Source organism: Phyllobates terribilis, unplaced genomic scaffold (assembly GCF_046119375.1).
Source record: "Phyllobates terribilis strain yellow unplaced genomic scaffold, ASM4611937v1 Scaffold_5__5_contigs__length_657084704, whole genome shotgun sequence".
Lineage (NCBI taxonomy): Eukaryota > Metazoa > Chordata > Amphibia > Anura > Dendrobatidae > Phyllobates > Phyllobates terribilis.
This window is the reverse complement of record NW_027362765.1, coordinates 65,103,630-65,131,224: the sequence shown is the minus strand read 5'-3', so window position 1 is coordinate 65,131,224 and position 27,595 is coordinate 65,103,630. Positions and strand designations below refer to the sequence as shown.

The 27,595-nt window shown below is 51.9% G+C and overlaps 1 protein-coding gene across 1 annotated transcript in view; it reads left to right on the top strand.

Moving 5' to 3' along the window:
- LOC141271455 (uncharacterized) overlaps window positions 1-27,595 on the top strand; it is a 176,393-nt gene that overhangs the window by 64,217 nt on the left and 84,581 nt on the right. The window contains exons 3-4 of the mRNA XM_073681526.1: window positions 43-222; window positions 306-429. Of these exons, the coding sequence (XP_073537627.1) occupies window positions 43-222; window positions 306-429 (304 nt within the window). The remainder of the gene's footprint in view (window positions 1-42; window positions 223-305; window positions 430-27,595) is intronic.

The window sequence follows — 27,595 nt, the reverse complement described above, 5'->3', positions numbered from 1 at the left end:
ATGTCTGTAGTGAGATTTATTAATGTGTCTCTCCATAACCAGGATTACACAGTAGTGAAGAAGACCTCTAGTGAGCGCTGTCAGGACCCTGTGTCTGAGGGATGGGAAAGACCCCTGAGCCCAATCACGAGGCCTCCACCTCACCCCCTGATACATGAGGACATCAATGACCAGAAGATCCTAGAACTCACCTACAAGATGATTGAGCTGCTTACTGGAGAGGTGACACTGCTGGGAATGCTGGGACATTATACAGTGACTCTATGGAGAGATCGGGGGGATGACAGTATCTTTGTATGTGTTAGGTTCCTATAAGGTGTCGGGATGTCACCATCTATTTCTCCATGGAGGAGTGGGAGTATTTAGAAGGACACAAAGATCTGTACAAGGACGTCATGATGGAGGTTCCCCAGCCCCTCACATCACCAGGTAATAGACAGGACTAAATACACACGGCCTATAATTATCTGTATGTAAAGAATGAATTCAGTCCCTGTATGTGTTTCCTCCAGTTCTATCCAGTAAGAGGACAACACCAGAGAGATGTCCCCATCCTCTTCTTCCACAGGACTGTAAACAAGAAGATCCCGATGTTCTTCAGAATCATCAGGTAGATGGAGAGAAGGTGTGATGACATCTCCCCTATGATGTGTAGACGGCTGTGAAGGACTTGTGTTCAGTTTTGTGTTATCTCCCAGTATTATACACTGAATGGATAATTTATTAGAGAAACTTTCACACTTTTATTTCTACCAGTTGTCTGTTCCATTTGCACAACAGCAGGAGAGATTGATTCATAATCCGTGTTGCTTCATAACTGGACAGGATGATTTCACAGAAGTGTATATGTATATATACGTGTGTGTGTGTATAATATAATATATATATTTTATTGTGACAAAGCCACTGTCAAAGTGCTGGAGGGGAGGTATGTTTCACTAAGGCTATTAGCTTCAGTGATTTGAAACCAGGAATTTTTGCTCCAGCACACTAAGTTTTGAGAGGTGTTAAGAGGCTGTTTTGAGGGCTGGGTTTTTGAGAACAACCATAGAGTGGGTGGGAGGTTGTTCTCCATATCTCCACCCCAGGATGTAGTCTGAGGTTTAAATACACTGAATGCCTCAGCAGGCCATCTATCTGGAGAAGCTAGCTAGAGAAAGGAGCTTGTGGTTGCGCTAACCTGAACCGTATGTGTTTTGCTAACTCTGTGCGGGGGGATCCCAACAGGCCTCTGGACTGTGCTATCTATTTTTGTTTTGTTTACACGCTATGCTAAGAAAGGCGTGTTTGTTTTGATGGACTTTACAGTGGTTTATGCCATGCTTTTATAAACCACTGAGAAATTTAAAGCAACAGTGTTCCTGTGTCTACCTCCGTGTGCAGCTGAGAGAGCTGATCTACCACCACAATATACTATACACCAGGGGTCCTCAAACTTTTTAAACAGGGGGCCAGTTCACGGTCCCTCAGACCATTGGAGGGCCGGAATATAGTTTTTTAAAAAAAACTGAACAAATTCCTATGCACACTGCACACATCTTATTTTGAAGTAAAAAAAAAAACAATACAGGAACAAATACAATATTTAAAATGAAGAACAAGTAAAGTTAAATCAACCGGTATTTCAATAGGTAGGTAACTGTACCCAATAGGCAGCATAGGTCCCCAATAGGCAGGTAAATGTACCCAATAGGCAGCATAGGTCCCCAATAGGCAGGTAAATATCCCCAATAGGCAGCATAGGTCCCCAATAGGCAGCATAGGTCCCCAATAGGCAGCATAGGTCCTCAATGGGCAGGTAAATGTTCCCAATAGGCAGGCTGTTTCCCCCTTATAATGCCATATGCATGCTGTCCCCCCCCCCCCCCCCCTTATAATGCCCCATGCAGGCTGTTCCCCCCTTATAATGCCCCATGCTGGATGCCACCCCCCATATAATGCCCCATGCTGGATGCCACCCCCCATATAATGCCCCATGCAGGATGTCACCCCCCCATATAATGCAGCATGTCACCCCCCCATATAATGCCACATGCAGGATGTCACCCCCCATATAATGCCCCATGCAGGATGTCACCCCCCCCCCATATAATGCCCCATGCAGGATATCACTCCCCTGTCTTTTTAATGCCCCATGCAGCATGTCACCCCCCATATAATGCCCCATGCAGCATGTCACCCCCCCCATATAATGCCACATGCAGGATGTCACCCCCCCATATAATGCCACATGCAGGATGTCACCCCCCCATATAATGCCACATGCAGGATGTCACCCCCCCATATAATGCCACATGCAGGATGTCACCCCCCCATATAATGCCCCATGCAGCATGTCACCCCCCCCCCATATTATGCCCCATGCAGGATGTCCCTTTCCCCCATATTATACCCCATGCAGGATGTCACCCTCCCATATTATACCCCATGCAGGATGTCACCCTCCCATATTATACCCCTTGCAGGATGTCACCCTCCATATAATGACCTATGCCTCCATACATTAAAAAAAAAAAATAAAAAAAAATCCAATACTCACCTCACTTGCTGCCGCTGCTCTGGTCTGGACTCCAGTGTCTCCGGCGTTGTCCCTCTCTGCGCTGCCTGTGACAGCACTCGGGAGGGCGCGGTGTAAAGACGTCACCGCGCCCTCTGACCTGAGACGTCACAGGGAGCGCAGAGCAGGAAGACAGCGGATCTGCGGAGGCACGGGGAGAGGTAAGTATCCGCCTGCCGGGGCCCTGAGCAAGCAGGGGGAAGGGCGGGCAATGGCACCGCTCTCCTCTCCTCCGCCCATAGCCCGGCGGGCCGTAGTTTGAGGACCCCTGCTATACACAAACACACACTGACAGAGAGAATAGCAAATACATGACTTATAAGTAAAATGTTCAGTTTCCAACAGAGGCACATAAATTATACAGTTTCCAGCAGTTACTGTACATCCAGTAGTTTTCACTGGCCTCCATCTTTATTTATAACACTTTCCTTGACTGTTTTTCCATGCAGACCACTTTCTCTGTACAATCCATGTCCTGGCTTGGCTTTCTAGATTTTTGTAAACTCCAAGTCAGGGTTATACTTAGCTTCTGTTCTTGTCATCTCAGGGTCCCCACCAACATTTGGCTACATTTCTTTACCTCCAGCTCAGAACCACTAGAGTTGCTTTTTCTACTTCCTTAACGGATCTCTGATCTGGTCCCAAGTTCTGCCAGCTGTGCTCCAGTTTCTTGGTCACTTATCAGTGGTCAGTCTAGAAGCAGGCTATTCTCATCCTTTCTTGGTACTCACACCCTCTGGTATCGCCTTTTTGCTTCTCAGTCTTTCACTTTTCTTCAGTTTTCAATCTACAATTACTGTAAACTCCAACATCACCCAGGGATCTATCGTATATACAGTGTACCACTTGGAAACATCTCCCTAGACTTCCCCCAGCTGCAGAGCTGACCCTCTGTAACTCTCCCCTGCCCAGCTGCAGGGCTGACCCTCTGTAACTCTCCCCCTGCCCAGCTGCAGGGCTGACCCTCTGTAACTCTCCCCTGCCCAGCTGCAGGGCTGACCCACTGTAACTCTCCCCTGCCCAGCTGCAGGGCTGACCCTCTGTAACTCTCCCCCTGCCCAGCTGCAGGGCTGACCCTCTGTAACTCTTCCCTGCCCATCCCCCTCTGTAACTCTCCCCTGTCCATGTGCAGGGCTGACCCTCTGTAACTCTCCCCTGCCCAGCTGCAGGGCTGACCCCCTGTAACTCTCCCCTGCCCAGCTGCAGGGCTGACCCTCTGTAACTCTCCCCCTGCCCAGCTGCAGGGCTGACCCTCTGTAACTCTCCCCCTGCCCAGTTGCAGGGCTGACCCTCTGTAACTCTCGCCTGCCCAGCTGCAGGGCTGACCCTATGTAGCTCTCCCCTGCCCAGCTGCAGGGCTGACCCTCTGTAATTCTCCCCTGCCCAGCTGCAGGGCTGACCCTCTGTAACTCTCCCCTGCCCAGCTGCAGGGCTGACCCTCTGTAACTCTCCCCTGCCCAGCTGCAGGGCTGACGCTCTGTAACTCTCCCATTGTAAGCTGCAGGGCTGACCCTCTGTAACTCTCTCCTGCCCAGCTGCAGGGCTGACGCTCTGTAACTCTCCCATTGTAAGCTGCAGGGCTGACCCTCTGTAACTCTCTCCTGCCCAGCTGCAGGGCTGACCCTCTGTAACTCTCCCCTGCCCAGCTGCAGGGCTGACCCTCTGTAACTCTCTCCTGCCCAGCTGAAGGGCTGACCCCCTGTAACTCTCACCCTGCCCAGCTGCAGGGCTGACCCTCTGTAACTCTCCCCTGCCCAGCTGCAGGGCTGACCCTCTGTAACTCTCCCCTGCCCAGCTGCAGGGCTGACCCTCTGTAACTCTCCCCTGCCCAGCTGCAGGGCTAACCCTCTGTAACTCTCCCCTGCCCAGCTGCAGGGCTGACCCTCTGTAACTCTCCCCTGCCCAGCTGCAGGGCTGACCCTATGTAGCTCTCCCCTGCCCAGCTGCAGGGCTGACCCTATGTAGCTCTCCCCTGCCCAGCTGCAGGGCTGTCCCTTTGTAATTCTCCCCTGCCCAGCTGCAGGGCTGTCCCTCTGTAACTCTCCCCTGCCCGGCTGCAGGGCTGACCCTCTGTAACTCTCCCCTGCCCGGCTGCAGGGCTGTCCCTCTGTAACTCTCCCCTGCCCAGCTGCAGGGCTGACCCTCTGTAACTCTCCCCTGCCCGGCTGCAGGGCTGACCCTCTGTAACTCTCCCCTGCCTGGCTGCAGGGCTGACCCTCTGTAACTCTCCCCCTGCCCAGCTGCAGGGCTGACCCTCTGTAACTCTCCCCTGCCCAGCTGCAGGGCTGTCCCTTTGTAATTCTCCCCTGCCCAGCTGCAGGGCTGTCACTCTGTAACTCTCCCCTGCCCAGCTGCAGGGCTGACCCTCTGTAACTATCCCCTGCCCAGCTGCAGTGCTGACCCTCTGTAACTCTCCCCTGCCCAGCTGCAGGGCTGACTCTCTGTAACTCTCCCCTGCCCAGCTGCAGGGCTAACCCTCTGTAACTCTCCCCTGCCCTGCTACAGGGCTGACCCTCTGTAACTGTCCCCTGCCCAGCTGCAGGGCTGACCCTCTAACTCTCCCCTGCCCTGCTACAGGGCTGACCCTCTGTAACTGTCCCCTGCCCAGCTGCAGGGCTGACCCTCTAACTCTCCCCCTGCCCAGCTGCAGGGCTGACCCTCTGTAACTCTCCCCTGCCCAGCGGCAGGGCTGACCCTATGTAACTCTCCCCTGTTCAGCTTCAGGGCTGACCCTCTGTAACTCTCCCCTGCCCAGCTGCAGGGCTGGCCCTCTGTAACTCTCCCCTGCCCAGCTGCAGGGCTGACCCTCTGTAACTCTCCCCCTGCCCAGCTGCAGGGCTGACCCTCTGTAACTCTCCCCTGCCCAGCTGCAGGGCTGACCCTCTGTAATTCTCCCCTGCCCAGCTGCAGGGCTGACCCTCTGTAACTCTCCCCTGTTCAGCTGCAGGGCTGGCCCTCTGTAACTCTCCCATTGTAAGCTGCAGGGCTGACCCTATGTAACTCTCCCCTGCCCAGCTTCAGGGCTGACCCTCTGTAACTCTCCCCTGTTCAGCTGCAGGGCTGGCCCTCTGTAACTCTCCCATTGTAAGCTGCAGGGCTGACCCTCTGTAACTCTCCCCTGTTCAGCTGCTTACTCTACTAGAATTTTCACATAAAAGTGACTACAATAAACCACAGCGTTAACAAAATAATCACAGTACTTTGCATCAGTGTTCTGTAATAACAATATATCCTTCAGCACTACAATTAAGCTTTATGTCATACAGCAATTCTGTTCAGGGAGTGCCAGCAGTTTCCACTATTTTCCACCAGTAACATCACAGTGAGTTCTCATTCCCTGGCCTTCACAGTTCTCAGACCCTAATCCTATGAAGCATCTCTGGGACGAGGTAGAATGGGATGTTCAGAGCATCTCAGCACCTTCATCTAATTTGCGGCAACTGCAAAAACCTATCCTGTTGGCATGGGCCAGTATTCCTGGAGAACAATCTCAACACCAAGTGGAATCTGATGCGATGAATTACTGCAGTTCTGAAGGCCAATGGCGGCCCAACGGGCTACTAGTCGGAGTAGTCTGATGTCTGTAATAATGTGACCATTTAGTGTATGTTTTATACTTTGTGGAGATGACAGGATAAAGCTGATCATAGACATTAGATATTGTCTGGATCTTCTCACAATGTGACCATTTAGTGTATGTTTTATACTTGGTGGAGATGACAGGATAAAGCTGATCATAGACATTAGATGTTGTCTGGATCTTCTCACAATGTGGCCATTCAGTGTATGTTTTATATCTGGTGGAGATGACAGGATAAAGCTGATCATAGACATTAGATGTTGTCTGGATCTTCTCACAATGTGGCCATTCAGTGCATGTTTTATACTTGGTGGAGATGACAGGATAAAGCTGATCATAGACATTAGATGTTGTCTGGATCTTCTCACAATGTGGCCATTCAGTGTATGTTTTATATCTGGTGGAGATGACAGGATAAAGCTGATCATACACATTAGATGTTGTCTGGATCTTCTCACAATGTGGCCATTCAGTGTATGTTTTATATCTGGTGGAGATGACAGGATAAAGCTGATCATAGACATTAGATGTTGTCTGGATCTTCTCACAATGTGACCATTCAGTGTATGTTTTATATCTGGTGGAGATGACAGGATAAAGCTGATCATAGACATTAGATGTTGTCTGGATCTTCTTACAATGTGGCCATTCAGTGTATGTTTTATATCTGGTGGAGATGACAGGATAAAGCTGATCATAGACATTAGATGTTGTCTGGATCTTCTTACAATGTGGCCATTCAGTGTATGTTTTATATCTGGTGGAGATGACAGGATAAAGCTGATCATAGACATTAGATGTTGTCTGGATCTTCTTACAATGTGGCCATTCAGTGTATGTTTTATATCTGGTGGAGATGACAGGATAAAGCTGATCATACACATTAGATGTTGTCTGGATCTTCTCACAATGTGGCCATTCAGTGTATGTTTTATACTTGGTGGAGATGACAGGATAAAGCTGATCATAGACATTAGATGTTGTCTGGATCTTCTCACAATGTGGCCATTCAGTGTATGTTTTATATCTGGTGGAGATGACAGGATAAAGCTGATCATAGACATTAGATGTTGTCTGGATCTTCTCACAATGTGGCCATTCAGTGTATGTTTTATACTTGGTGGAGATGACAGGATAAAGCTGATCATAGACATTAGATATTGTCTGGATCTTCTCACAATTGTCTGGTTATCGAGACTGCTGGTTCAAAAAAACCAAACCATTGGTTGGATTTTGTTTTATCGTTGTTGTTTTACAAAATCATTTCACCAAACGTCTTCATCTTTCTGTGACTTTTATAATATTTCTTTCAGGGTAAAGATCTGCCCCATATTAATACTACAGAGCCATATGTGAGGGGTGATGAGCGGTGTAGAGAGAAGATTCCTACAGATAACCGCACAGGTGAGTACTGACCACTAAATGCCGAGAAGTCACAGATCTAATCAGTCACTGGCTTGTAGAATAACTATAACTAGATGTTAATTTTTTTTGGGGGGGTGCAGTGGGGTAAGATATGCTGAATTCATTAGGAAGTGCGTGATACTTGGTGAATTTGGCATATCCTCTCAATGGTCAGAAATGGTACTCAAATTAGGGATGGACTGGAGCAACCTTTCTGACGGGTGTAACTTATGCCAGTGCATTGACCATAAAGATTTTGATAATTCGTCCCCGTAGGTGCTTAAAAAATTAATGCTTTTTTACACTGTTTTGTTTGAAGGTTTCTCCGCTGAATCTTTAGCGCATTTCTGAGCAACTTCAGAGGAGATAACTGTTTATTCACCATTCTGCGATTGACTGAGTGTGTGGACAGGTGCAAAATCAGCAGTGTATCAAATACTTATTTTCCCCACTGTGTGTGTGTGTATGTATATACCCGCCATGTGTTGGATTTTCACTGGACAGTTGCTGGTCAAGGGTGGTAACCAATGTGTATATACTATACGTTCACTGTGAAAGACCCCAATAACCTGCCTAGTAGCAATAGTAGCCATGTCCTCGTTTATCATTTGTCAGTGAATTGTGTGATTGTCCTGACAATTGGTGGTATCAGTAGTGTCAGTTCCTGACAAACTGGTTGCAGCGATGGGATTTCTTCGTAATCTCACTGACAAATTGCTGCGATGCGGAGTGCTTGTCCTGATACCATGGCTTGTGTGTAGTAATAATAATAATAATTTTTATAGCGCCAACATATTCCGCACCACTTTACAATTTTAGTGGGACTTATACAGACGTTACAGAATAAGCATAACTCCTATCAAAAGGAGTGAGGGCCCTGCTCGCTAGCTTACAGTCTATGAGGAAATAGGGGGGACACAAAAGGTAACATGTACATATGTTGTATGATACAGCCATAATATACTAAATCTGGTATGTACATAATACTACATGAACTTGTCGCCAGCCAGTATGTGTACAGTACAGACAGAGGATATTAAGTGCACAGATGGTATGAACATGAATTTGAAGAAATTTTTAATATGGGCCAAACTAGGACAGTTAGATAAGTATGTTGAGGTGATAGGCCTGTCTAAAGAAATGAGTTTTTAGGGCACGCTTAAAACCAGTGGTATTGGGAATTTATCGAATTGTCCTGGGTAGTGCATTCCAAAGAATTGGCGCAGCACGTGAGTAAACTTGGAGACGGGAGTGGGAATTTCGGATTATGGAGGATTTTAGTTTTAAGTCATTGGCAGAACGAAGGGCACGGGTAGGGTGGTAGACTGAGACGAGGGAGAAGATGTAGGGGGGTGCTGAGTCTCCTCTGAACATGTAACTGGAACCAATTTATGACAGACACCGTGAAACATGAACTGAGAAGATGGCTATAATAGAGAAGTGAAAATTTTAAGGATATAACCTGGTGGCCTAACAGTGTAATCTCAGTCCCTCTTTGTGGTCTCTTGTCTTAGTCTGTCAACAATTGATTTGTACATTTTGCATGGAAAGTCTATGAAGTACTTAATAATATACTTAGTAGTAAAAGGCCAATGCAGTATTACTGAAAAATAATAAAATAATTTTTATTCTTGGCAGATAACTGTACCAGGAGCTCAGAGGGATGTGTTATATTTTCAGATTTTCCGGCAAATAATCTTATCACACCAAATACTTGTGAAGAACATGTCATTTTACCAGATACACCTCAAGACCTTCTCAGAAAAAATCTGTCATCTGATCCTTTTCAACTGGTCCTTGTTTCTGCTTCATCAAAGACAAATATGCAAAACAAAAGTCACAGAAGAGCTGTGGAACATGAAATAGCTGACATAGGGGAGAAACCATTTTCATGTTCAGAATGTGGGAAACGCTTCAATTCTAAATCAAAACTTGAAGTACACCAGAGAACTCACACAGGAGAGAAGCCATATTTATGTTCAGAGTGTGGAAAATGTTTTACAGACAAATCATGTCTTGTTAAACATCAGAGTATTCATGCAGGGGAGAAGCCATATTCATGTTCAGAATGTGGGAAATGTTTTAATCGGAAAGGAAATCTTGTTTCTCATCATAAAACTCACACTGGAGAGAAGCCATATTCATGCTCAGAATGTGGAAAACAGTATAGTGATAAATGCAATCTTGTTACACATCAGAGAATTCACACAGGGGATAAGCCTTTTTTATGCTCAGAATGTGGGAAATGTTTTTATTCGAAATCTTCTCTTTTTCAACATCAGAGAACTCACAGAAGGGATAAGCTATTTTTTTGCTCAGAATGTGGGAAATGTTTTTACCAAAAAGCACATCTTATTAGACATCAGAGAATTCACACAGACAACACGGCGTTTTCATGTTCAGAATGTGGGAAATGTTTTACAATGAAACACCACCTTGTTAAACATCAGAGAAGTCACACAGGGGAGAAGCCATTCTCATGTTTAAAATGTGGAAAATGTTTTGCAGAGAAATATAGACTTGTTAGACATCAGATAACTCACACAGGGCAAAGACCATTTCCATGTTCAGAATGTGGGAAAGGTTACAATACTAAATCAAGACTTGTTACACATCAGAGAGGTCACACAGTGGAAAAGACATTTTCTTGTTCAAATTGAGGGAAATGTTTTAATCAGAAAAGAAATTGTGTTGCACATCAGAAAACGTACACATAAAGTAGCTATTTTCTTTGAATTGTTTTATTGACAAAATGTAAAAGAAAAAATGCAAGTTCCATTAAAGTCTCTGAAAGAAAGGGAAAACACTTTAGAGCATTAAATGATCCACCCTCGGCTGTTAACTAGTTAAATGCCGCTGTCAATCTCTGACAGCGGCATTTAATAAGTCCCGCCCATCAGCGCCCTTGTCACATGACAGTGGGTTCGCCGATGGGTTGGCATGACAACCCGGGGTCTGCAGGAGACCGCTGCAGTTGTCATTGCCGGGATGCTATGAGCCCATGGAGACTATAGCAGAAAGTGAAAAGTAAAAAAAAAAAAAAAAATGTTTTTAAAAATATTAAAATATAAAAGTTCAAGTTCACCCCAGTCAAAATAAAACAATAAAAAAATCAAATATGCACATATTTGGTATCGCTGTGTTCAGAATTGCCCGATCTATCAATATATGAAAAGAATTAATCGGATAGGTAAACGGCGTAATGAGAAAAAAATCAAAATGCCAGAATTAAGTTTTTTTTGGGTTGCCGCAACATTGCAATAACAGGCAATCAAAAGATCGTATCTACCCCAAAATGGTATCAATAAAAACGTCACGTTTTTTTTTTTGCAAACTTTGGAATTTTTTCACCACTTAAAAAAGAACCTATACATGTTTGGTATCTACGAACTCATAATGACCTGGAGAATCATAATGGCAGGTCACTTTTTTTGCAATTTCACCGCACTTTGAATTTTTTTTCCTGTTTTCCAGTATACAATATGGTAAAACCAATGGTGTCATTCAAAAGTACAACTCGTCCCGCAAAAAAGAAGCTCTCACATGCTATATTGACTGAAAAATAAAAAAAGTTATGGCTCTGGGAAGAAGGGGAGCAAAAAACGAAAATGCAATAACTGAAAAACCCAAGGTCGTTAAGGGGTTAATAGGGTGATCTTATAATTTGATGTGACCAAGGGTGTTCAGTGTTCATAGAAATAATGGGGTCACAAATGAAAAGTCTGGTATGGAAACGCTCTTTAAAACTATGATGCTCCCAGAGTGCTTCCAATATAGTAAGAGTCTACCATAGTCTCTCCAATACAGTATGATGCTCCCACTGTGTCCCCATTAGTATGAGACCACCACTGGGCTATCAGTATAAAGGGCCCACCTTGCTTCAAAATACAGTATGAGGCCACCACAGTTCTCCCTAATACAATTTGGTGTTCCTCCTCTCCTTGCAGAAACATGCATAGACTCAATAATAATTGAAAAAAAAAAGTCGGGTACATTTCTGTGATCTGTAAATCTGAAAAAAAGGGTTAAAAATGTTTCCAGGCTTAAATTTCTCAGCCATACAGTGTTATGTGGTCTGGGATATATTTCTGTGAAATATGGCACTCCAAAAAAGTGTTAATTTTTTTTTTACTGTATTCAATTAGTCATCCATACAGTGTAACATGCTTAGTGGGCGACAAAAATGTCAGAACCACGCAAGACTCCAGAGGGAGTGACCAGAGGAATATTGGAGTCAGAGGAATCTGCCGCAACAGCAGAGGTGGCAGGAGCCTGTGGTCCAGATCCAGCCGATTTCCCGGAACCACCAAGCCCCGGACTCGGGCAGCATCCTTTCTGGTCCGCAAGAACCCCTGCAGTAGAGTAAGGATCCAGGAACTGATGAGCGGACTGCGGAGCATAGGCTGGTCGGAAGAGTCAAGGAGGCGAGCCAGGAACAGGTCTGGAGAAATGTTAGATGGGCCACTAGCCGCAAGGTACCGAGAGTTGGCATCCCGGTGGGGGTGGTCGTTACGTATGACCGGCAGCAGAGAAGGGGGTCCATTGAAGAGTTTGGGACCCATCATCATATCTTGTTCAACCATCGGGCAGCAGTAGAGATGGAACACTTGCCTCGAAGGCTGCAAGAGCTGACGACTGGAACCTGGGTCACGTTCCTCAAAATGGAGGGGCAACATTGCTGGTATGCAGTGGGTGTGATCCCAGAACGAAGGGAGCAGGATGAACCCTTCTTGAGGAATGAACGGGCCTGAGAGAAGCTCCTTGAGGCGGCTCGAGACAGGGCTACTACCACTCCCGCGAGATCGTACTGTCCTTGGGGTTCCCTACCTCATATGCGGGGGCAATTGATGGTGCAGGTGATACGGGGATGTTGCCCATTTTTATATGTCGGGGCTACCGGTGGCTGGGTCACTTAGAGTCCAGGCACCTGAGAATTGGGCTCCAGGAAGCCAGGTGGAGGCAGTTCCCCCAGCCTCACGAGGAAGGGGAAGAAGAAGCATACACCTGAAGAGGATTACTGTATTACCTTCATTTTGTACTGGCTTTGCACCTTCTGCAAAGCCTTTGAGTTTAGAAGTACATAAACTAAACTTTCAAAATATTTACGTTCAAAATGGTTTTCAGGATTCAATTAGTCATCCATACAGTTTACCACGGTTATTGGAACACTATGGTGGTATGTAAAACTCAAAAAAAGCATTATCATTTTTTGCTGGGTTAAATTTCACATCCACACAGTATTACATGCTTTGTGGTCTCTTTCTATGCTATATAACACTTCAAAAAAACGTAAAGAATTTTTGCTGAGTTAAATTTATCACCCATATACTATTCTGTGTGCTGTGGCACATTTTTGTGATATATAACACTAAAAAAAAGTGTTTAAAAAATTAGCTGAGTTAAATTTTTCACCCATACAGTATTATGTGCTTTATAGTCCTTTTCTGTGACATATAACACTCCAAAAAGCGTTAAATGTTGCTGGGTTAAATTTCTCACCCATACACTATTCTGTGTTCTGGAGTACATTTCTTTGGTATATAACCTTCAAAAAACTTGTTCCAAAATTTATCGGTATTATATTGCTCACCCATAGACTATTCCATGGTCTAGAGTACATTTCATTGGTATATAACCATCAAAATACTTATTCAAAAATGTATCATTATATTGCTCACCCATACACTACTCTGTGTTCTGGGGTACATTCCGTTGGCATCCAAAAATAAATAAAAAAATCTATTGGTATTAGATTGCTCATCCATACAGTATAACATGTTCTGGGGTACGTTTAATTGGTATACAACACTCCAAAAAAGCGTTCCAAAAATTTTCGGGATTGAATTAGTATAGTAAGTCATACAGTGTAATGTGCTTACTGGCGGCCAAGGCAACAAAGATGGCCGAATCCCGCTAGACTCCAGAGGTAGCAACCGGAGGAATATCGGGGCCAGACCAAGCTGGCGCGACAGCGGAGGTGGCAGGAGCCTGTGGTCCGGAACCGGCTGCCTTACCAGAGCTCCCAAGGCCCGAACCCAGGCTGCAGCCTTCACCCGTTTTTTGTTGCGGGTTGCAGACAGGAGAACCAGGAACAAGCAACTAGTGAAAGGATTGCAGGGCCTAGGCTGGTTAGAAGAGAGACGTAGGTGAGCTAGGACCAGGTCGGGCTGGAGAAATGCTAGCAGGCCTGCTAGCCGCAAGTTACCAACACTTGGCATCCTTTGGGAAGGTTGTTACGTAAGACCAGCAGCGGAGAAGGGGATGCATTGAAGAGTTTAGTTTCTTGCAAACTATGTATTCTTGAACACACATCTGTGGGAGTAATGTGCCTTTAAGCCGTTGTGTGTACTCTGTTAAAATATTCATGTTATTCATTTACTACCATTATTGTTATGGTGAAAGAACCCCTTTTAAGTCATTCTCCTATCCATATTTGTTTGCAGGGCCATTGTGCTGCTCTTACCCCCATTTAGCTGCCTTTTGCAGCCCACTTCGCCCTGACTATTACCATTTTACAGCAATTTTAAAGCACCGAAGTTCGTGTCCCCATTGATTTGTATTGGGCTAGCCTCCGGGTAAACTGGGTAAACATTGTGGAGGCTGGGGCCGAATCACACCCTGGCACGGCACATGTGCTCCCGACACCGAGAACTGCTGGCCCTACTTTTATCAGTTTTTCCTACACCAGTTGCAGTACCCCATCCTGCTCATCCTCCATTTTTGATGTGCTATCTCAGAGCACATCGTCCACATCAGCTGGAAGCTCTGCAGCACTGCCTCAGCAGGGTGCCAACCGACTCTGCTGAAGCTAATTTGTCTAGGAGACAAACCGCACACCGCAGCAGAATTGCTTAAAGTTATAACAGATCTGTGTTTTTTGCCACTGAACCTCCAACCAGGCATGGTCGTGTGTAATAATGGGTGTATCTTGGTGGCGGGTGTGAAGCTTGGCATCCTCACACGCATACCATGCTTTACACATGTGCTCAACTTGGTAGTTTAGCCTTTTTTAGAAAACCTACCCAGATTTGCCAGAGATTATGGCCAAGGTACGCCGTGCCAGCAAGTCAGCTAGGGTTGCCAGCTCCCTGGTAGTGCTGCAGCAGCTCTTGCAACTGCCAGCTCACGGACTGGTGTGCGACATGACCACACGCTGGAACTCCACATTGCACATGCTGGCAAGGCTTTGTGAGCAGCAGAGGCCAGTTGTGGAATACCAGCTCCAACACGCCTAATGGTGTTCTAGTCAGCCTCCACACATTAAAACTGAAGAGTGGGCATGTATGTCTGACATTTGTGGGGTTCTCCAAGACTTGGAAGACTCCACTAAGATGATGCCATCATCAGCACAACGATCCCACTTTTGTGCCTATTTAAACGGTCACTGCTGACAATGAAACATGAAGCTTAGCATGCGGACCAGGTAAAGATGGAGAAAAACAAAAGACAGGGAGATACTACCCAGCCCAGCCTCATCTCATCTGCTCAGCATGCATTGGTTAACAATAAGGAGGTGGAGGCTGAGGAGGAGGAACAGGACCTGGCTGATAGAGGGTAGTACCACACAAGCTTCATCCCATCTCTCCTACGTGGATGGGTTGAGGAGGGTAATGAGGAAAAGATGGAGTTGTCATTATGGTGGAAACAGGGAAATGTTGGCTCTAGGGACCTTGGCACATATGGCAGAGTTTATATACCGCTGCCTTTCCCATGACTCTAGCGTTACATTCATCTATGCCAAAAAAGAGTACTGGTTGTTCACCCTGCTAGATCCATGCTACAAGGAGAACTTTGCATCTCTTCTTACTGAGGCAGAGAGGTCTTCTAAAATAGTACTATACCAGAAGGCCACTGTGGAAAATATGTTATAAAAATTCCCATCAGACAACGCTAGCAGCAGGGGGCAAGGTTCCTTTCCCAACCAAGGAGGAGAGGTGAGGGAGACACACACCAGGTACAGCAGAGGCAGGGGTACACTGTCAAAGGCCTGGGCCAATTTGATGACACCCTCCCAGCATTCATGCCCTCATGGGTATGTTTGACAAGGAAGGAAAAGTTTTAAAAGATGGTCAAGCAATACTTGGCCGACCAAACCAGGGTACTCCCTAATTCCTCTGCAACCTTCAGCTATTGGGTCTCAAAGCTGGACAATTGGTATGAGCTGTCTCTCTATGCCTTGGAGGTGTTGTGCTGCCCTGCCACTAGCGTTTTGTCTTAGCGGATTTTCAGTGCCACATGGGGGGGTCATAACAGACAGATGCATTCGCCTGTCAACAGAAAGTGCTGACAGGCTCACTGTGATAAAAATGAACAAGGCATGGCTTAGACCCGACTTTTACACAACACCAGATGACAGCAGCACATAAAGTGTTTTTAATGTTAAATTTGAATGAGGCCCGCCAGTTGTTGCTTTTTAGGGTCTATGGATGACCCTTTTAGTTTTCCTGGCTTTGCAACCTTTTTCAATCAATTTGAACATTTTCACTGACCCCTAGACCTCCTTGTAGGGTCTGCCGGAAAAGTGCATGAATTTCCCATTGACTCATTATCCTCATTACTCAAAGCGAGCACCTGAGCATTTTAGTGCTCGCACGTCTCTAATGATCACAAATAATCCTGAGGTCCCGACAGTCCTGGATATAGCGGACAGCCCCGGATACAGCGGACAGTCCCGGATACAGCGGACAGTCCCCGGATACAGCGGACAGTCCCCGGATACAGCGGACAGTCCCCGGATACAGCGGACAGTCCCCGGATACAGCGGACAGTCCCCGGATACAGCGGACAGTCCCGGATACGGAGGACAGTCCCGGATACGGGAGACAGTCCCGGATACGGAGGACAGCCCCGGATACAGTGGACAGTCCCCGGATACAGAGGACGGCCCCGGATACAGAGGGCAGTCCCCGGATACAGAGGACAGTCCCAGATTTGGGTCTCTGCCCTGCAGTCTCGGGCGTCTGCTGAATGCCCCTCATTGCCCTCATGCCCCCTCCGACATCTCCTCCTGCCGGTGGAGAGAAGTGGTAAATGTCTGTGGCTGGGGGCGGTAGGGGGGGAAGAGACATTTCCCGGAGCTGAGCAGAGTTTATCCCTCTCTCTATTCTGGGAACCTTTGCAGTTCAGCTTCCAGGACCTGTGATGATGTCACAGTCATGTGATCAGTCACATGGGGGGAGGAGCAGGATGAGGCTTGTGGGAAGTGAAGGGTTTTCTGTGTAGGAAGCGGCCACAGGTAAGAGCTGAAGCTGAGGAGAAGTCTACACTGGGGACCGGTAATGAGGGAGCAGGGACTGTGTGATAGAGGGGACAGGACTCAGTCCTGGGGGAAGCACCGGGACTCTACACTGGAGACCAGTAATGAGGGAACAGGGACTGTGTGATAGAGGGGACAGGACTCAGTCCTGGGGGAAGCACCGGGACTCTACACTGGAGACCGGTAATGAGGGAGCGGGGACTGTGTGATAGAGGGGACAGGACTCAGTCCTGGGGGAAGCACCGGGACTCTGCACTGGGGACCGGTAATGAGGGAGCAGGGACTGTGTGATAGAGGGGACAGGACTCAGTCCTGGGGGAAGCACCGGGACTCTGCACTGGAGACCGGTAATGAGGGAGCAGGGACTGTGTGATAGAGGGGACAGGACTCAGTCCTGGGGGAAGCACCGGGACTCTGCACTGGAGACCGGTAATGAGGGAGCAGGGACTGTGTGATAGAGGGGACAGGACTCAGTCCTGGGGGAAGCACCGGGACTCTGCACTGGGGACCGGTAATGAGGGAGCAGGGACTGTGTGATAGAGGGGACAGGACTCAGTCCTGGGAGAAGCACCTGGACTCTGCACTGGGGACCGGTAATGAGGGAGCAGGGACTGTGTGATAGAGGGGACAGGACTCAGTCCTGGGGGAAGCACCGGGACTCTACACTGGGGACCGGTAATGAGGGAGCAGGGACTGTGTGATAGAGGGGACAGGACTCAGTCCTGGGGGAAGCACCGGGACTCTACACTGGGGACCGCTAATGAGGGAGCAGGGATTGTGTGATAGAGGGGACAGGACTCAGTCCTGGGGGAAGCACCGGGACTCTACACTGGAGACCAGTAATGAGGGAACAGGGACTGTGTGATAGAGGGGACAGGACTCAGTCCTGGGGGAAGCACCGGGACTCTACACTGGAGACCGGTAATGAGGGAGCGGGGACTGTGTGATAGAGGGGACAGGACTCAGTCCTGGGGGAAGCACCGGGACTCTGCACTGGGGACCGGTAATGAGGGAGCAGGGACTGTGTGATAGAGGGGACAGGACTCAGTCCTGGGGGAAGCACCGGGACTCTGCACTGGAGACCGGTAATGAGGGAGCAGGGACTGTGTGATAGAGGGGACAGGACTCAGTCCTGGGGGAAGCACCGGGACTCTGCACTGGAGACCGGTAATGAGGGAGCAGGGACTGTGTGATAGAGGGGACAGGACTCAGTCCTGGGGGAAGCACCGGGACTCTGCACTGGGGACCGGTAATGAGGGAGCAGGGACTGTGTGATAGAGGGGACAGGACTCAGTCCTGGGAGAAGCACCTGGACTCTGCACTGGGGACCGGTAATGAGGGAGCAGGGACTGTGTGATAGAGGGGACAGGACTCAGTCCTGGGGGAAGCACCGGGACTCTACACTGGGGACCGGTAATGAGGGAGCAGGGACTGTGTGATAGAGGGGACAGGACTCAGTCCTGGGGGAAGCACCGGGACTCTACACTGGGGACCGCTAATGAGGGAGCAGGGACTATGTGATAGAGGGGACAGGACTCAGTCCTGGAGGAAGCACCGGGACTCTGCACTGGGGACCGGTAATGAGGGAGCAGGGACTGTGTGATAGAGGGGACAGGACTCAGTCCTGGGGGAAGCACCGGGACTCTACACTGGGGACCGGTAATGAGGGAGCAGGGACTGTGTGATAGAGGGGACAGGACTCAGTCCTGGGGGAAGCACCGGGACTCTGCACTGGGGACCGGTAATGAGGGAGCAGGGACTGTGTGATAGAGGGGACAGGACTCAGTCCTGGGGGAAGCACCGGGACTCTACACTGGGGACCGGTAATGAGGGAGCAGGGACTGTGTGATAGAGGGGACAGGACTCAGTCCTGGGGGAAGCACCGGGACTCTGCACTGGGGACCGGTAATGAGGGAGCAGGGACTGTGTGATAGAGGGGACAGGACTCAGTCCTGGGGGAAGCACCGGGACTCTACACTGGGGACCGGTAATGAGGGAGCAGGGACTGTGTGATAGAGAGGACAGGACTCAGTCCTGGAGGAAGCACCGGGACTCTACACTGGGGACCGGTAATGAGGGAGCAGGGACTGTGTGATAGAGAGGACAGGACTCAGTCCTGGGGGAAGCACCGGGACTCTACACTGGGGACCGGTAATGAGGGAACAGAGACTGTGTGATAGAGGGGACAGGACTCAGTCCTGGAGGAAGCACCGGGACTCTGCACTGGGGACCGGTAATGAGGGAGCAGGGACTGTGTGATAGAGGGGACAGGACTCAGTCCTGGGGGAAGCACCGGGACTCTGCACTGGGGACCGGTAATGAGGGAGCAGGGACTGTGTGATAGAGGGGACAGGACTCAGTCCAGGGGGAAGCACCGGGACTCTACACTGGGGACCGGTAATGAGGGAGCAGGGACTGTGTGATAGAGGGGACAGGACTCAGTCCTGGGGGAAGCACCGGGTCTCTACACTGGGGACCAGTAATGAGGGAGCAGGGACTGTGTGATAGAGGGGACAGGACTCAGTCCTGGGGTAAGCACCGGGACTCTACACTGGGGACCGGTAATGAGGGAGCAGGGACTGTGTGATAGAGGGGACAGGACTCAGTCCTGGGGGAAGCACCGGGACTCTACACTGGGGACCGGTAATGAGGGAGCAGGGACTGTGTGATAGAGGGGACAGGACGCAGTCCTGGGGGAAGCACCGGGACTCTGCACTGGAGACCGATAATGAGGGAGCAGGGACTGTGTGATAGAGAGGACAGGACTCAGTCCTGGAGGAAGCACCGGGACTCTGCACTGGGGACCGGTAATGAGGGAGCAGGGACTGTGTGATAGAGGGGACAGGACTCAGTCCTGGAGGAAGCACCGGGACTCTGCACTGGGGACCGGTAATGAGGGAGCAGGGACTGTGTGATAGAGAGGACAGGACTCAGTCCTGGAGGAAGCACTGGGACTCTACACTGGAGACCGGTAATGAGGGAGCAGGGACTGTGTGATAGAGGGGACAGGACTCAGTCCTGGGGTAAGCACCGGGACTCTGCACTGGGGACCGGTAATGAGGGAGCAGGGACTGTGTGATAGAGGGGACAGGACTCAGTCCTGGGGTAAGCACCGGGACTCTGCACTGGGGACCGGTAATGAGGGAGCAGGGACTGTGTGATAGAGGGGACAGGACTCAGTCCTGGAGGAAGCACCGGGACTCTACACTGGAGACCGGTAATGAGGGAGCAGGGACTGTGTGATAGAGGGGACAGGACTCAGTCCTGGGGGAAGCACCGGGACTCTGCACTGGGGACCGGTAATGAGGGAGCAGGGACTGTGTGATAGAGGGGACAGGACTCAGTCCTGGAGGAAGCACCGGGACTCTACACTGGAGACCGGTAATGAGGGAGCAGGGACTGTGTGATAGAGGGGACAGGACTCAGTCCTGGAGGAAGCACCGGGACTCTACACTGGAGACCGGTAATGAGGGAGCAGGGACTGTGTGACAGAGGGGACAGGACTCAGTCCTGGGGGAGCACCGGGACTCTGCACTGGGGACCGGTAAGGAGGGAGCAGGGACTGTGTGATAGAGGGGACAGGACTCAGTCCTGGAGGAAGCACCGGGACTCTACACTGGAGACCGGTAATGAGGGAGCAGGGACTGTGTGATAGAGGGGACAGGACTCAGTCCTGGAGGAAGCACCGGGACTCTACACTGGAGACCGGTAATGAGGGAGCAGGGACTGTGTGATAGAGGGGACAGGACTCAGTCCTGGAGGAAGCACCGGGACTCTGCACTGGGGACCGGTAATGAGGGAGCAGGGACTGTGTGAGAGAGGGGACAGGACTCAGTCCTCGGGGAAGCACCGGGACTCTGCACTGGAGACCGGTAATGAGGGAACAGGGACTGTGTGATAGAGGGGACAGGACTCAGTCCTGGAGGAAGCACCGGGACTCTGCACTGGTGACCGGTATTGAGGGAGCAGGGACTGTGTGATAGAGGGGACAGGACTCAGTCCTGGAGGAAGCACCGGGACTCTGCACTGGTGACCGGTAATGAGGGAGCAGGGACTGTGTGATAGAGGGGACAGGACTCAGTCCTGGGGGAAGCACCGGGACTCTGCACTGGGGACCGGTAATGAGGGAGCAGGGACTGTGTGATAGAGGGGACAGGACTCAGTCCTGGGAGAAGCACCTGGACTCTGCACTGGAGACCGGTAATGAGGGAGCAGGGACTGTGTGATAGAGGGGACAGGACTCAGTCCTGGGGGAAGCACCGGGACTCTGCACTGGAGACCGGTAATGAGGGAGCAGGGACTGTGTGATAGAGGGGACAGGACTCAGTCCTGGGGGAAGCACCGGGACTCTGCACTGGAGACCGGTAATGAGGGAGCAGGGACTGTGTGATAGAGGGGACAGGACTCAGTCCTGGGGGAAGCACCGGGACTCTGCACTGGGGACCGGTAATGAGGGAGCAGGGACTGTGTGATAGAGGGGACAGGACTCAGTCCTGGGGGAAGCACCGGGACTCTGCACTGGAGACCGGTAATGAGGGAGCAGGGACTGTGTGATAGAGGGGACAGGACTCAGTCCTGGGGGAAGCACCGGGACTCTGCACTGGAGACCGGTAATGAGGGAGCAGGGACTGTGTGATAGAGGGGACAGGACTCAGTCCTGGGGGAAGCACCGGGACTCTGCACTGGGGACCGGTAATGAGGGAGCAGGGACTGTGTGATAGAGGGGACAGGACTCAGTCCTGGGGGAAGCACCGGGACTCTACACTGGGGACCGCTAATGAGGGAGCAGGGACTATGTGATAGAGGGGACAGGACTCAGTCCTGGAGGAAGCACCGGGACTCTGCACTGGGGACCGGTAATGAGGGAGCAGGGACTGTGTGATAGAGGGGACAGGACTCAGTCCTGGGGGAAGCACCGGGACTCTACACTGGGGACCGGTAATGAGGGAGCAGGGACTGTGTGATAGAGGGGACAGGACTCAGTCCTGGGGGAAGCACCGGGACTCTGCACTGGGGACCGGTAATGAGGGAGCAGGGACTGTGTGATAGAGGGGACAGGACTCAGTCCTGGGGGAAGCACCGGGACTCTACACTGGGGACCGGTAATGAGGGAGCAGGGACTGTGTGATAGAGGGGACAGGACTCAGTCCTGGGGGAAGCACCGGGACTCTGCACTGGGGACCGGTAATGAGGGAGCAGGGACTGTGTGATAGAGGGGACAGGACTCAGTCCTGGGGGAAGCACCGGGACTCTACACTGGGGACCAGTAATGAGGGAGCAGGGACTGTGTGATAGAGAGGACAGGACTCAGTCCTGGAGGAAGCACCGGGACTCTACACTGGGGACCGGTAATGAGGGAGCAGGGACTGTGTGATAGAGAGGACAGGACTCAGTCCTGGGGGAAGCACCGGGACTCTACACTGGGGACCGGTAATGAGGGAACAGAGACTGTGTGATAGAGGGGACAGGACTCAGTCCTGGAGGAAGCACCGGGACTCTGCACTGGGGACCGGTAATGAGGGAGCAGGGACTGTGTGATAGAGGGGACAGGACTCAGTCCTGGGGGAAGCACCGGGACTCTGCACTGGGGACCGGTAATGAGGGAGCAGGGACTGTGTGATAGAGGGGACAGGACTCAGTCCAGGGGGAAGCACCGGGACTCTACACTGGGGACCGGTAATGAGGGAGCAGGGACTGTGTGATAGAGGGGACAGGACTCAGTCCTGGGGGAAGCACCGGGTCTCTACACTGGGGACCAGTAATGAGGGAGCAGGGACTGTGTGATAGAGGGGACAGGACTCAGTCCTGGGGTAAGCACCGGGACTCTACACTGGGGACCGGTAATGAGGGAGCAGGGACTGTGTGATAGAGGGGACAGGACTCAGTCCTGGGGGAAGCACCGGGACTCTACACTGGGGACCGGTAATGAGGGAGCAGGGACTGTGTGATAGAGGGGACAGGACGCAGTCCTGGGGGAAGCACCGGGACTCTGCACTGGAGACCGATAATGAGGGAGCAGGGACTGTGTGATAGAGAGGACAGGACTCGGTCCTGGAGGAAGCACCGGGACTCTGCACTGGGGACCGGTAATGAGGGAGCAGGGACTGTGTGATAGAGGGGACAGGACTCAGTCCTGGAGGAAGCACCGGGACTCTGCACTGGGGACCGGTAATGAGGGAGCAGGGACTGTGTGATAGAGAGGACAGGACTCAGTCCTGGAGGAAGCACTGGGACTCTACACTGGAGACCGGTAATGAGGGAGCAGGGACTGTGTGATAGAGGGGACAGGACTCAGTCCTGGGGTAAGCACCGGGACTCTGCACTGGGGACCGGTAATGAGGGAGCAGGGACTGTGTGATAGAGGGGACAGGACTCAGTCCTGGGGTAAGCACCGGGACTCTGCACTGGGGACCGGTAATGAGGGAGCAGGGACTGTGTGATAGAGGGGACAGGACTCAGTCCTGGAGGAAGCACCGGGACTCTACACTGGAGACCGGTAATGAGGGAGCAGGGACTGTGTGATAGAGGGGACAGGACTCAGTCCTGGGGGAAGCACCGGGACTCTGCACTGGGGACCGGTAATGAGGGAGCAGGGACTGTGTGATAGAGGGGACAGGACTCAGTCCTGGAGGAAGCACCGGGACTCTACACTGGAGACCGGTAATGAGGGAGCAGGGACTGTGTGATAGAGGGGACAGGACTCAGTCCTGGAGGAAGCACCGGGACTCTACACTGGAGACCGGTAATGAGGGAGCAGGGACTGTGTGACAGAGGGGACAGGACTCAGTCCTGGGGGAGCACCGGGACTCTGCACTGGGGACCGGTAAGGAGGGAGCAGGGACTGTGTGATAGAGGGGACAGGACTCAGTCCTGGAGGAAGCACCGGGACTCTACACTGGAGACCGGTAATGAGGGAGCAGGGACTGTGTGATAGAGGGGACAGGACTCAGTCCTGGAGGAAGCACCGGGACTCTACACTGGAGACCGGTAATGAGGGAGCAGGGACTGTGTGATAGAGGGGACAGGACTCAGTCCTGGAGGAAGCACCGGGACTCTACACTGGAGACCGGTAATGAGGGAGCAGGGACTGTGTGATAGAGGGGACAGGACTCAGTCCTGGAGGAAGCACCGGGACTCTGCACTGGGGACCGGTAATGAGGGAGCAGGGACTGTGTGAGAGAGGGGACAGGACTCAGTCCTCGGGGAAGCACCGGGACTCTGCACTGGAGACCGGTAATGAGGGAACAGGGACTGTGTGATAGAGGGGACAGGACTCAGTCCTGGAGGAAGCACCGGGACTCTGCACTGGTGACCGGTATTGAGGGAGCAGGGACTGTGTGATAGAGGGGACAGGACTCAGTCCTGGGGGAAGCACCGGGACTCTGCACTGGTGACCGGTAATGAGGGAGCAGGGACTGTGTGATAGAGGGGACAGGACTCAGTCCTGGAGGAAGCACCGGGACTCTGCACTGGTGACCGGTAATGAAGGAGCAGGGACTGTGTGATAGAGGGGACAGGACTCAGTCCTGGAGGAAGCACCGGGACTCTACACTGGGGACCGGTAATGAGGGAGCAGGGACTGTGTGATAGAGGGGACAGGACTCAGTCCTGGGGGAAGCACCGGGACTCTGCACTGGGAACCGGTAATGAGGGAACAGGGACTGTGTGATAGAGGGGACAGGACTCAGTCCTGGGGGAAGCACCGGGACTCTACACTGGGGACCGGTAATGAGGGAGCAGGGACTGTGTGATAGAGGGGACAGGACTCAGTCCTGGGGGAAGCACCGGGACTCTACACTGGGGACCGGTAATGAGGGAGCAGGGACTGTGTGATAGAGGGGACAGGACTCAGTCCTGGGGGAAGCACCGGGACTCTGCACTGGGGACCAGTAATGAGGGAGCAGGGACTGTGTGATAGAGTGGACAGGACTCAGTCCTGGGGGAAGCACCGGGACTCTGCACTGGGGACCGGTAATGAGGGAGCAGGGACTGTGTGATAGAAGGGACAGGACTCAGTCCTGGGGGAAGCACCAGGACTGTACACTGGGGACCGGTAATGAGGGAGCAGGGACTGTGTGATAGAGAGGACAGGACTCAGTCCTGGGGGAAGCATCGGGACTCTACACTGGGGACCGGTAATGAGGGAGCAGGGACTGTGTGATAGAGGGGACAGGACTTAGTCCTGGGGGAAGCATCGGGACTCTGCACTGGTGACCGGTAATGAGGGAGCAGGGACTGTGTGATAGAAGGGACAGGACTCAGTCCTGGAGGAAGCACCGGGACTCTACACTGGGGACCGGTAATGAGGGAGCAGGGACTGTGTGATAGAGGGGACAGGACTCAGTCCTGGGGGAAGCACCGGGACTCTACACTGGGGACCGGTAATGAGGGAGCAGGGACTGTGTGATAGAGGGGACAGGACTCAGTCCTGGGGGAAGCACCGGGACTCTGCACTGGTGACCGGTAATGAGGGAGCAGGGACTGTGTGATAGAAGGGACAGGACTCAGTCCTGGAGGAAGCACCGGGACTCTGCACTGGGGACCGGTAATGAGGGAGCAGGGACTGTGTGATAGAGGGGACAGGACTCAGTCCTGGGGGAAGCACCGGGACTCTACACTGGGGACCGGTAATGAGGGAGCAGGGACTGTGTGATAGAGGGGACAGGACTCAGTCCTGGAGGAAGCACCGGGACTCTACACTGGAGACCGGTAATGAGGGAGCAGGGACTGTGTGATAGAGGGGACAGGACTCAGTCCTGGGGGAAGCACCGGGACTCTGCACTGGGGACCGGTAATGAGGGAGCAGGGACTGTGTGATAGAGGGGACAGGACTCAGTCCTGGAGGAAGCACCGGGACTCTACACTGGAGACCGGTAATGAGGGAGCAGGGACTGTGTGATAGAGGGGACAGGACTCAGTCCTGGAGGAAGCACCGGGACTCTACACTGGAGACCGGTAATGAGGGAGCAGGGACTGTGTGACAGAGGGGACAGGACTCAGTCCTGGGGGAGCACCGGGACTCTGCACTGGGGACCGGTAAGGAGGGAGCAGGGACTGTGTGACAGAGGGGACAGGACTCAGTCCTGGGGGAGCACCGGGACTCTGCACTGGGGACCGGTAAGGAGGGAGCAGGGACTGTGTGATAGAGGGGACAGGACTCAGTCCTGGAGGAAGCACCGGGACTCTACACTGGAGACCGGTAATGAGGGAGCAGGGACTGTGTGATAGAGGGGACAGGACTCAGTCCTGGAGGAAGCACCGGGACTCTACACTGGAGACCGGTAATGAGGGAGCAGGGACTGTGTGACAGAGGGGACAGGACTCAGTCCTGGGGGAGCACCGGGACTCTGCACTGGGGACCGGTAAGGAGGGAGCAGGGACTGTGTGATAGAGGGGACAGGACTCAGTCCTGGAGGAAGCACCGGGACTCTACACTGGAGACCGGTAATGAGGGAGCAGGGACTGTGTGATAGAGGGGACAGGACTCAGTCCTGGAGGAAGCACCGGGACTCTACACTGGAGACCGGTAATGAGGGAGCAGGGACTGTGTGATAGAGGGGACAGGACTCAGTCCTGGAGGAAGCACCGGGACTCTGCACTGGGGACCGGTAATGAGGGAGCAGGGACTGTGTGAGAGAGGGGACAGGACTCAGTCCTCGGGGAAGCACCGGGACTCTGCACTGGAGACCGGTAATGAGGGAACAGGGACTGTGTGATAGAGGGGACAGGACTCAGTCCTGGAGGAAGCACCGGGACTCTGCACTGGTGACCGGTATTGAGGGAGCAGGGACTGTGTGATAGAGGGGACAGGACTCAGTCCTGGGGGAAGCACCGGGACTCTGCACTGGTGACCGGTAATGAGGGAGCAGGGACTGTGTGATAGAGGGGACAGGACTCAGTCCTGGAGGAAGCACCGGGACTCTGCACTGGTGACCGGTAATGAGGGAGCAGGGACTGTGTGATAGAGGGGACAGGACTCAGTCCTGGGGGAAGCACCGGGACTCTGCACTGGGGACCGGTAATGAGGGAGCAGGGACTGTGTGATAGAGGGGACAGGACTCAGTCCTGGGAGAAGCACCTGGACTCTGCACTGGAGACCGGTAATGAGGGAGCAGGGACTGTGTGATAGAGGGGACAGGACTCAGTCCTGGGGGAAGCACCGGGACTCTGCACTGGAGACCGGTAATGAGGGAGCAGGGACTGTGTGATAGAGGGGACAGGACTCAGTCCTGGGGGAAGCACCGGGACTCTGCACTGGAGACCGGTAATGAGGGAGCAGGGACTGTGTGATAGAGGGGACAGGACTCAGTCCTGGGGGAAGCACCGGGACTCTGCACTGGGGACCGGTAATGAGGGAGCAGGGACTGTGTGATAGAGGGGACAGGACTCAGTCCTGGGGGAAGCACCGGGACTCTGCACTGGAGACCGGTAATGAGGGAGCAGGGACTGTGTGATAGAGGGGACAGGACTCAGTCCTGGGGGAAGCACCGGGACTCTGCACTGGAGACCGGTAATGAGGGAGCAGGGACTGTGTGATAGAGGGGACAGGACTCAGTCCTGGGGGAAGCACCGGGACTCTGCACTGGGGACCGGTAATGAGGGAGCAGGGACTGTGTGATAGAGGGGACAGGACTCAGTCCTGGGGGAAGCACCGGGACTCTACACTGGGGACCGCTAATGAGGGAGCAGGGACTATGTGATAGAGGGGACAGGACTCAGTCCTGGAGGAAGCACCGGGACTCTGCACTGGGGACCGGTAATGAGGGAGCAGGGACTGTGTGATAGAGGGGACAGGACT